The sequence below is a fragment of the Artemia franciscana genome, chromosome 9 (genome assembly GCF_032884065.1).
Source record: "Artemia franciscana chromosome 9, ASM3288406v1, whole genome shotgun sequence".
NCBI classification, from domain to species: domain Eukaryota; kingdom Metazoa; phylum Arthropoda; class Branchiopoda; order Anostraca; family Artemiidae; genus Artemia; species Artemia franciscana.
Window position 1 is genome coordinate 48425838 of NC_088871.1, and position 12579 is coordinate 48438416.

The 12579-nt window shown below is 33.6% G+C and overlaps 1 protein-coding gene across 2 annotated transcripts in view; it reads left to right on the top strand.

Moving 5' to 3' along the window:
* Positions 1-12579, top strand: part of LOC136031503 (acetylcholine receptor subunit alpha-like) — a 166905-nt gene that overhangs the window by 23124 nt on the left and 131202 nt on the right. For both annotated transcript variants that reach the window (XM_065711163.1, XM_065711164.1), the window contains exons 3-4: positions 5389-5543; positions 11787-11967. In XM_065711163.1, the coding sequence (XP_065567235.1) occupies positions 5389-5543; positions 11787-11967 (336 nt within the window). The remainder of the gene's footprint in view (positions 1-5388; positions 5544-11786; positions 11968-12579) is intronic.

Consider the following 12579-nt stretch of genomic DNA (forward strand, 5'->3'; position numbering starts at 1 on the left):
AACTTGTTATTAAGTGCCTTGTTATTCTGCTAGCGGGACCGGGTAAATTTTAATTGTACCTGGGGGTGTAAAACCTGGTATTAAAGTAGAATTTTCATCTGTCTTGTGTTATGTTTTCAAGAAACAACTTGATTTAAAAAAATGGATGCATCTCAAAGATACCAAGAGGTAAGGCTCCATCCATATAGCCCCCTTCCCCCAAAAAATGAATAAGATGGACGGACATAAAATTCTAGGTAATCTCCTTACTTTGGAAAAATGGTTAATTCTAGTGGATATTCTTAAGAGATCTTCAGTGTGGAAGAGAATCATCACTAGGAGATTCTCTTAGCTTAGACATAGCAAGCAGCAAGTAATGTCAATAACAATGCAACAGCTATAGCAATGTCTTCCGTATTTTTGAAAGTTTGTAAATAACAATGCAATGATGCATTTCACCAACGATTTTCCATCAGAATTATAATGGCATGGCATGTAGTGGTGTCATTCAGGGGGGTGGGGTTGGCTGAGACTAAAGCCCCACCCTTGTTTTAGAAGGGGTCCCAAATCAGATGCCATAATTCCTATTGATTTGAATTGAAGCGTGAAAAAAATGTGTAAAAAAGTGTTCACAATTAAAAACATCCGTTTTTAATACAACTTCACTTCAAAATAATTTATTGTAGGCCTCATTCCCAAACATATTTATTTATTAGGTACTTGTATGAAATATCCAGTACCGCTCAAAATGTTCATTCATTTATGCATTGCAGAACCTTTTTTGTTATTTTATTTCAGCTTAGCGTGAGACAAGACGAAGAGAAGTGACAAAGTAAATGGAAAATGGGAAATGTTTTTGCATATTAAGGGGTAAGGGTAATAAGGGGGTGTTGCACATTAGAAGGGGTCGGGACATTATGAAGTTAAAAAACAATTCTTACTACATAATATGTTGAATAATTGTACCTAACACACTAGGAATGCAGATCCAATATACTTTACCCCACCCCCCTAATGTGCAAATATATTACCAAAATTTGTTTGTAATATATTATATTTTTATCATACTTAGCTGTATTTCATTAGAATTGAGTATCAGAAAAACAAATTGGAAGAATGTTAGGAATTTTTCATGGGGGAAGGGAATTGTATTTCATACAAGTACCATTTAGTAATCCTATTTCATATACTACAACACATTCTTATTATCTTGTTGTTACAACCACGCAGTGCCCGACTTTATTCATGAAACTGTTTGTGGTACTAAACTGTAGGTAGGAGGGCGACCCGGCAAAATGGTAACTGAAACTCTAAAAATGGAATCTTAATACCAATAGATACATAAATTGAATTTTCCATGCTGACTTCAAATATATAAGTTTTATCAAATTTAGTCTTACCTGTCAAAGGTTATGAGCCTGAGAATATTTGTCTTATCTTGCAAAAAAGGGGGAAACGCCCCCTAGAAGTCATAGAATCTTAATGAAAATCACATCATCAGATTCAGCGTGACAGAAAATCCTACTGTAGAGGTTTCAAGCTCCTATCTGCAAAAATGTTGAATGTTGAATTTTTTGCTAGAAGGAGATCACGGATGCGGTTGTTTTTTTTTTTTTTTTTTTTTTTTTTTTTTTTTTTTTTTTTTTTTTTTTTTTTTTTTTTTTTTAGGTAGTTTTTACTCTTCCCGGGTATGATCGTATCAACCCAGTGGCCCTACAATATTGCGAGAGGGCCTATTTGAACTAAATTAAAACTTCTAGAGCCCTTTTTCAGTGATCAAAAAATTGTAGGGCATCTAGGCCCCCTCCTACTCTCAAGTTTTTCCCAAACTCACTGGATAAAATTTTTGAGATAACCGTTTTGTTCATACTAAATATATGAGATAACCGTATAGTCGAAAAACTAAATACATATGTTTTGACGATGATTTATTCTCCCGCAGTCCCTTGGATATTACTAAAAGTTGTGAACTTTGTCCATTGCTTACACATAGTAGTGGTTATTAGGAAGTACACAGACGTTTTCAGGAGGACTGGTGGACGGTCAGGGGGAAAAGATTACATGGGAGGATCTTTTCATGGAGGAATTTTTCATGGGGGAAGGGAATTTTCCATTAAGGGGGTCCACGTTTTCCCGCAAAATTTTAAAAAACGATCTGGAATAAATGAAAACCAATATTTTTCAACTGAAAGTAAGGAGCAACATTAAAACATAAATAAACAGAAATTATTACGTATATGAGGGGGTTTGTCTCATCGTCAGTGCCGCACTCTTTACGCTAACGTTTTTTTTACTGCTTTCAAAAGAGCTATTTATTCTATTTAAACCTTTGTGATTCAGGGATCATTCTTAAAGAATTGGAACAAACATCGAACTTTTGTGTAAAGAGCGAGGTTTTGACGAGGAGGTGATCCCCATCATATAGGTCATAATTTCTTTTTGTTTTAAGTTTTAATTTTGCTCCTTATTTTGAGTTGAAAAAACTTATTTTTTTATTGAATAATAAAGTTAGGCGATCCAGGATCTGATTTAAAATTATACATGTCGGTTTCGTGGGTCTGGAGCAGGGATCCCTTCTATGCACAAGTATTATGCACTCCGTGTTTCTTTGAGTCTCTTCTTGTATCTATTCTGACACTTTTGTGAGTTTTATGTGATTCGGGTCTTCCATGTTTTTGGACTTTTTCAATAAAACACCATCATATATGACGTTAGTTTTTAGCCTTCCTGGTAGCAAAAGACGTATTATTAGTACTAGTGGACCACACGGGATTTTGGAAGTTCCTTACCCTTTTCTTCTTTGCCTGCAGTAAATACGATAAATTTTGTGTTTGATTTCGTTCACATTCGTTATTTTCGTTATATCCGTTATTATTTTCGTTATATATTCATTATATTCGTGATTTCGTTTCGTTACTTCATGAATTCTGTTTCCTGAACTGTCTTGAAATTTAGCTTCTTGAATTTTGAAAAAATCGAAGTGTAAATTTCACACCAATTATTTTTATATGATTCCAGGAAGAGCAAAACATATATAAAAAATGTTATATAAAAGGACAATTCAAAGAATCGATAAAAATCTTGAAGGACGGTACCTTATCTGACACACCAGAAATTAGAACAAAACAAAAAAAGGACAAGATTTGTTAATAATATAGTTAAAAAGAAATTGTACCAATAATCAAAGACCAAATATTTTGACTTCACAAGCGAAAGACTTTATCGACGGGAGGGAGGACTTAGCTAGAATCAGCTTTAAAACAAGGTAAGAAACACGTGAAACAACCTGAACATTGAAAGAAAAACTCAGACCTATCAATTGGCTTCAATTCAAGAAAATTTAGAAGGGATGGGAGGTAAATTTACTGTTTAACATCAACAAGGGGAGGAGGGATCATAATTTGTTGTTGTTTTCTCGATTTTTCTGTGAAAACAACTAGCCAATATCATTTACGGTAACTATTAAGGTGGACAAAGACGTATTAAAGCAATTGCACTGCATGCAATTGACATTAACTGCACTGTTCATAGTCTCAACGTTATGTTGGATGATTGCATTCAGAAGATTCAGACGGATGGCATCTTTCTTCTCTATTCTTCAAGAGCTGTACTGTTCTATTGTGAATAGCAATACCCACTACCAACTGTTTTGTTAATGCTCAGAAAGCCGCTGGCATAACTATTATTCAGCCGGAGAAATCGTTTACTCCATGATGGGCAATCAACTACCAATACATCTAGTGACAGGGAATTGACAGCTTTGGTCCAAGAACTCGCAAGCAGACTCCAAACGTTTGAATTTATATTTATACTCCATCTAGCAGAAAAAGAAATGTGGCAAGAACTCTGTCTGGGAAGCCACAGTAGGTAGACCTTTTTTCACTAGAGCTACTGGTCTCATTGCAGCTACGCGAGATAAAATTATAAAAATGCGAACTAACGAAGATTTTGACAAAATCTTTCTTAAAGTAAAATGATTTTCTCGTGAGTGCGGCCTCACAAAATTGTCCTTTTGCCTCACCTTTGTCCTCACCTTTTGCAATATTGTCAGAATTCTGATTCTTAATGTAAAAGACCAAAGAGGGCTCAGCAAGTAGTTTCCCGCTCCCGTGATTTTGTAACCATGTTAAATTTGCGAAGAAGCAATCTTGTTGAAGTGAAAGAATCAACTTAAAATGCTTTTCAAAGGGTTTATACCCTTGTGACAGACAGATGGTGCTCCAAGTTTGAAAATCACTTCACGCTCTTCCAATGTTAGACTCAACCTTTGTTTTAAATGTTGATTCGCCGCACTCTCTCAATACTAGCCGACTAGCTTCATAACAGCATATTACAAAGAAGCTTACATTGACACAATCGATTCGGCCTTGAAGATGGATCTTGTGAGAAGATGTATCGACGCTTTAGCCAATAAGCCAAAAGATCTCTTTCAACTTCATGACTTTGAAATCAATATCGATAGTGTATTCTGAAGTTTTGAGAATTAAGTAAATCTTGATTACCCTGCTTATCACGACGGCTAGTAATGAGAGACTCTTTTCTTCACTAAGACTGATTAGAACCTATTTAAGATCGACGATGGTCAACGAAAGGCTCAGGAATTTGATGTTTATGCTAAGTGAAAAGACTATTTCGAAATTGTTGGAATTAGATACTAATTGATATTTTTGATATTTGATATTTTTGATATTTTTGAAAAAAAATGATACCTTGTGGATTCCCAGTGTTGCAATAAAACTGTAAACAACTTTCCAACTGAATTTTTCTCTGTATACGTTAACCATGTTTGAACTGTTTTTTTATTACTACCGTCTTGGGAGAGGCCTGTAATAACCAATTTAAAGAAATATTGCTCTTAAACAACTGTGATTCAGCCACTTTTGGAGCCCCATAGACTTTACTTAGTCCTCCTAGCTCAGAATGAAATGATTGTGTGGCTTATCGCAACCAATTAATCCAGATGTTTCTTTTAATGTTCCAGACTTACCAAAGCCGAAATCGAATTATCTCTGAACCCCAAATATAGTCATGATCTCTTTAATGTGGTATTTATTACGGGTTAAGCTCTACCTCTTAGCTACGACTCAAGTTTTACCGTTGATATTTAGAAACATGTGTAAATATTACCAAAGCCGAGATCGAAAGACTTACCAAAGCCGAAATCGAACTATCTCTGAACCCGAAATATAGTCAGGATCTCTTTAATGGGGTATTTATTACAGGGTTAAGCTCTACTTCTAAGCAACGAGTCAAATTTTACCGTTGATACATAGAAACATGTGTAAATATATCCACTTTAAAGTTTAATCTAATTGTTTTTAATTATTAATATTGTATCCACTTTTTCCCGTCTTCAATCTGATATTATGGGGGGCTTAGGTGACCTGAAATAATTTTTTTTTTTTACAGAATCTGAAAAATCAGATAATGACTACAAATCTCTGGGTAGAGCAATATTGGGTAGATTACAAATTAGCATGGGACCCTGAGGAGTACGGAGGAGTCGAGATTTTACATGTGCCTTCAGAAAATATATGGAGACCAGACATAGTTTTGTATAACAAGTAAGTTACTTTTAATCAAAGTAAAGCAATATTTCAATAGTACTGAAGACAGGGAGCTTCTTGTGATTATCAAAATAAATTTTGTTTTGCTGACAAATGCCTTAAAATGCCTAATAATTTCATTTGATCATTAATGTCATATGAAAATAATTAAAATTACAAGAGAAGAATTAAAACATCAACTACAACCCCTTGCTCATATACAGCTTAAATCAGAGAAGTCTTCAGCTCAAGTTCCAGCAAATCCATTTTGAGGCTTTGCAGCAACTTCCAACTTTACTATTTTAGTAAATACATGGTAACTAGAAGTTGTAAAAACAATCAGATTCGCCCCAAGAATAGGGATCAGTATAAATGAGTCTTTTCATATAGACTTCCATTTTGCAAAAGTCAGCATCTTCTACTTATGCTTGGCAGTTACTGTAACAAAGTTTACTGTAACAGTTTACTGTATAACAAACTTTGGGTAATAAATTATTTGACCCAGTAGTAATCCAAACTCTTAAAAAGGATTTTGATAATAGTTAAATAATCAAAATAATAAAATATTTTTGATCGTACGATATATATATATATATATATATATATATATATATATATATATATATATATATATATATATATATATATATATATATATATATATGTATAATTCATTAAGTTTAATATTATTCGCGACACCTATAAAAATATGACTAGTTTTAAAAAAGTGGGAAAATACCGCTTTAAAAGCTAACCAATTTATATAGAAATTTTATCATCAGATTCAGCAAATCAGAGAGCCCTACTATAGTTATTTCAAGCTCCTATCTATAAATATGTGGAGTTTCATATTTTCTGCTACAAGAAAGATCACTGATGAGTGTTTATTTTTTACCCCCAGAGGTGGTTTTATCTAGTAGTCCTAGATCCCAAGAGATAGCCAGTTGTCCTAAAATATGCAATATAATGACCATTATTTACATTAGTGTTTGTTATTGCAAAATATACGGAAAAATACGGAAATTTTCTGTACGAGAGAATATTTTCTATGGGGGGATTTTTACACAGAGGTGGAGGGGGTAGGTTTCCTGGCATGATATGAAAAACTGTCAGAAAATCAATAATAAAACAAGTTTTCAGCTGAAAGTAAGGGGAAACGTTAAAACTTAAAACGAACAGAAATTATTCCGTATAAGAAGGGAGCTGTCTCTTCTTAATCCCTTTTTCATTATATTTACATTTTTTTTATTTTTTTGTTTTATTATATTGATTTTTACATTTTATCCCAATTTCTTAAGAACGACTTTTGAAACACAAGAGCTGTCGAATTTGGCGAGAATAATTTTAAACAATTTTATCACTTTAGATTAAAGAGTGAGAGATAAGGAAAAGGCAGCTCCCCTTATATATGGAATATTTTCTCCTTGCTTTAAGTTTCAATGTTGCTCCTAACTTTCTGTTGAAAAGGCTTTTTTTTTATTTAATCTATTGAAGTCACAGGTGCCCACTAAGGAAAACTGCTTTTACACTTCTTGCTGGTCAACTTTCATTTCAAAACCTATGCATCGGAGGATTGTAATTTTAAAATGTAATTGATCACTTCTAATCCAAAAATTTATAATCTGTCTTTTTTCGAACTTATGCGTGGTATTACAATCAGGAAACTTTAGATACAGATATTGCTTTTCTTAATTTAGACAGAAAATCAGATGTTCTCACAAACAGTTTACAAACCCGTATGTGTTCTCTTGTAAAGATAATTTTTTTTAGGTAGGGTTTTTATGCCCCCCTATATTTTGAGCCTGACAATATTTCATAAAGACCACACTGAAAAATTGCCAATAGTTACCCCTCCAGAATATTATGTCTATAATTTACAATTAAAACAAAAAAATGATTTACTGTTTTTTCCTTCCATGAACAAATTTAAGAAGTTTTTAAAAAGTATACTTAGAATTGATCATTTAAGAAAAAATAAGAGACAAATCATTTAAGACTTCTTCTTACTTAAAAATTCTTTAAATTATAACTGCTTTGTTTCTTTGCTCAAAAACCATCAGTCATTGATGGAAAAAGATAATTTTTTCTGGAGAATATAGGTTTTAAAGATATCAATGAGGTGTGTAACATATATTTTCCTCATATATATTATACATATTATATATTATACATATTATATATATATATATATTACATTACATATGATAACCATTATGTATATTACCTTATATATTATTAAATAAAAAAACTAGTTTTTTAAACTGAAAGTAAGGAGCGATATTAAAACTTAAAACAAATAGAAATCACTCCGTATATGAAATGGGTTGTCCCCTCCGCAATCCCTCACTCTTTACGCTAAAGTTTTTAATTGTTTTAAAAAGTAGAATTGTGGCAAAGAATCAAACTTTAGCGTAAAGAGCAAGGGATTGCGGAGGGGACAACCGAATTGTAAAACTCCTGGCTTCTTTTCAGTTTGTATGACTGTAAATTCTCTGAAATATTTTTCAAGATTTACGTTATTATCACTTATCAGACTTTTATAGAAAGAAAGCCTATTTATTTCCATTTAAATAGCTAAGGCTCAGGGTATTTTTTCCACAGTTAAAAAAAGTTTAAAAGAATAGAAAGTTAAGTCTGCAAACCAAGATTAGAATATTACAAGCTACAGTGATGACAATGGTCAAATATGGCTCTGAACCATGGGCACTCCGAAAAGCAGATAAAAATTTACTAAATGTTTTCCAGAGAAATTGCCTACGGATTGTTCTGGGTCCCCAGCTGACTTACCGTATTTCAAACAGTAGGTTGTACGAAAAATGTGGTTCAATCCCGCTTTCTAGGGCTATAATGAAAGAAAGGTTGAGATGGCTAGGCCACGTTCTACGGATGAAGGATGACAGATTACCGAAGAATGTCCTTTTTGGCCAACCGTCTGGGGCTACAGGGAAAGCAGGTCGTCCTTGTCTGGGCTGGGAATTGGGTTTGGATAACATAAATAAAGATTTAAAGAGCATGGGAACTTCCTGGGAGGGGGTAAAGAGGGATGCTTTAAATAGATTAGGTTGGAGGAGGAGCGTGCGTAGCTGTGTTGGCCTCAGGTGGCTTGGTGCTGCAGTGAGTTATTAGTAGTATTAGTAGCAGTAGTGCCCCTATTAAGAGACCAAAAAGATTGGAGGGCAGCCTACCCCCCTCCCACCCCCTTTTTCCCAAAGTCGTTCGATTATAATTTTGAAATCACTATTTTCTCATCATAGTTGAAAGTCTCAATAACTATACCTTTGGATATAAAATGACCCCCCCCCCTCCTAGAGCCACAGGGAAAGATCTTTAAGTCATAAAATTTGCCCGTTTTTTATATCTAGTATTTATCATTATTATGTATGTATAAATTTTCGGGTGGGGGGGGGTTGCCGAAGGTTTTTTCACGGGTGAGTTTTCCATGGGGAGGGAAGTTTCCAGGGGGTGAACTTGTCAAGTGAAATTACACACTGCGGAAATTTGGCAGCTTTACCAACTAAAATTCCTTTCAAATGTCTTACTTCCCTCTTTTCTGACTCCATTTTATGTGTGTAGCTGTGAAGGCTAATTGTTCGGGGTAAACTTTCACTGGAATTGAATTGTCAAAATGATATTTCAGTGGGAAGGACGATTTCTTGGTGGAGTGGGGCCAGTTTTCCTTAAACTACTTAAAAACGATCAGAAATTAAATTTAAAAAACAATTTTCTCGTTTGAAAGTAAGGAGCAGCATTAAAACTTAAAAAGAACAAAATTTTGCATGTATATGAAAAGTATTACCCGTTCCTAAACACCTCGCCCTTTACTCTAATGTTTAAAATTTGTCTAAGTACGACTCCTGAAACACACGGGTCGTTTAATTAGAATAATAGGAAGCTTTTTAAAAGTACAAAAAAAACTTCAGCATTAAGGGCGAGATGTTGAGGAGGGGGCAATCTTCTTCGTATACGTAATAATTTGTGTTTGTTTTGAGTTTTAATGTTACTACTTACTTTCAGTTGAAAAAAAAACTTTTTTTTGTGTTCAAACAGTTCTTGGTAACAAACTATAGTTTGGAGCGACATGGCTCATTAGTAAACTTAGAATTTTGATATCAACAGCTACACCGAAAGAATCGCATTTTTGCGCTGATTCTAAATATGTAAGTTTCATCAAGTTAATTTACCCTTCAAAAGTTAAGAGCCTGAGAAACTGTTTTTTTTTAGAAAATGGGAGAAAACACCCCCTAAAAGTCAAAGAATCTTAACGAAAATCACACCATCAGATTCAACGTTTTAGTTAAACATACTGTAGAAGTTTCAAGGTCCTATCTACAAAAATGTAGAATTTTGCTTTTTGCAAAGAAAATTATTTTTTTTGCCACAAGACAGGTCACGGATGCGTGTTTACTTGTTTTTTTGTTGTTTTTTTTATTTTTCTTTTCCCCAGGGGTGATCTTTTTGACCCAGTGGTCATAGAATGTCGCGAGAAGGCTCATTCTAGCGGAAATGAAAAGTTCTAGTGCCCTTTTTAAGTGACCAAAAATATTGAAGGGTACCTAGGCCCCCTCCCACACTCATTTTTTCCCAAAGTTACTGTATCGAAATTTTGAGATAGACACTTTGTTTAATATGGTCGAAAAACCTAATAATTATGTCTTTGGGGGCGACTGGCTGCCCCCCAAAGTCCCCGGGGGAGGGGCTGCAAGTTACAAACTTTGACCATTGTTTACGTAATAAAGTAATGGTTATTGGGACGTGTACATACGATTCCAGGGGGATTTTTTTCATGTCAAAAGGGGATCGGGGGAGAGAGTTACGTGGTAGAATTGTTCCATAGAGGAATTTATCATGAGGAAAGAAAATTTCCATGAAGGGGCCGCAGGATTTTCTAGCATTATTTAAAAGAACAATGAGAAAATAAATAAAAAAAGTAGCAGCATTAGAGCCGAAGACGAACAGAAATTATTACAAATATAAGGGGGCTCGTCTCCTCCACTATACCTCACTCTTTACGCTAAAGTATTTTTAGTTATTTCAACTATTTATTTTACGGTGTTTGTGATTCAAGGGTCATTCTTAAAGAATTGGGACCAAATTGAAACTTTAATGTAAAAAGCGAGGTATTGATGAGGGGGAGAACCCCCTCATACACATAATAAAAATAAACAAATATAGAATTTCGTTAAGTAAGTTAATCCGTAGGTTACGTATATTGATTACTAATAGAAACCTTCGTAAAAAAAATAAAAAGTTCTAATTGCCTTTTTAAGTAACCAAAAACTTGAGTGAAACTAAGCCTCCTCCTCCACCTTTTTTTTCATCAAAATCGTCCGGTCAAAACTATTAGAAAGCCATTTAGCCAAAACAAAATAAATTAGTATGCAAATTTTGTTTTAATTATTTATAAGTGGTGAACGAAAATAAAACCATGCACTGAATCAAAAACGTTCAGAAACTAAATGAAACGAAGTCTTTTAGCTGCAAGTAAGGAGTGATATTAAAACTTAGAACGAACAGAAATTATTCCATTTATGAAAGGGGTTGTCCCCTCCTCAACTCCTTGCTCTTTACGCCAAAGTTTTTTATTTTTTTAAAAAGTAGAGCTGTGAGAAAGAGTCAAACTTTAGCGAAAAGAGCAAGCCATTGAGGAGGGGACAACTTCTTCAATTCTTCGATTCTTTAACTTCTTCAATGTAATGTCATATTTATAACATTTAAAAACTACCTAATGTAAAGGTGAACAAATATTATGTTTAATTCATTTAGTTCTTGTTTGTTTTTATCTTATCCATTTACTGCATCGGGTTAGCTACTTTGCGCGTATATACTTTTATCTTCTTGTGTCATTTTTACTCTATGACCTAGTGATCACCATTGTATCTTCAAACGGAGATGTGAGAAGTCTTCAAAGAAATACATTAATCTTTTATCTAAAATTCTTTATGCAACTGATAAACATTTTATCGTATATAGTGTAATCGTTATTATAAATATAAATTATTTCATATTTATTTTAACTGATTTCATTGCAGATAGAAATGCTACTTTGTGCATAGCCTATATACTTTAACTTTTCGTGTCATTTTTACTTTATGACCTAAAGGTTAACATTGTAACTTCTAACGGAGATGTGATAAGTCTTTAAAGAAATGCATTAATCTATTATTAAAAATGTTTATGTAACTGACAAACATTCTGTTATATATATATAGTAATCATTATTATAAATGACTACCATTTCTTATTTATTTTAACTGATTTCAGCGCAGATGGAAATTTTGAAGTAACCCTGGCTACGAAAGCAACAATGCAACATACTGGAAGAATTGAATGGAAGCCCCCTGCTATATATAAATCCTCCTGTGAGATAGATGTTGAATATTTCCCCTTTGATGAGCAGACATGTGTAATGAAATTTGGCTCGTGGACTTATGATGGATTTCAGGTACTTCTGAATACTTTCCCCGTCCAAATCAAAATAAATCACGAATTTTTAAAAGTATGTAAACCTGTCCAAACAGTTCCTGATTACGAACTGTAGTAAGGAACGAACCGGCTCAATAGTAACCGAAACCATAAAAAACGGAAATCTCATACCAATAGTTACATCAAAAAAATTACATTTTCATACCGATTTTAAATATATAAACTTCATCAAGTTTAGTCTTACCCATCAAAAGTTCTGAGCCTGAGAAAATTTCCCTTATTTTAGAAAATAGAGGGAATCACTCCTTAAAAGTGATAGAATCTTAACGAAAATCACACCCTCAGATTCAGAGTATCATAGAACCCTACTGTAGAAGTTTCAAGCTCCTAAGTTTTTACTGTTTTAAAAAGTAGAGTTGAGAGAAAGAGTCAAATTTTAGCGTAAAGAGCGGGAAGTTAAGGAGAGAACAACCCCTGTCACATACGGAGTAATTTCTGTTCGTTTTAAGTTTTAATGTCACTCCTTACTTTCAGTTTGAAAAACTTTTTTTATTTATTTAATTTGCCTACAAAACCAATGTGTTTTCCAGTGACATTACTAGAATCTGACTCTTATTTACGCAATCTAGTA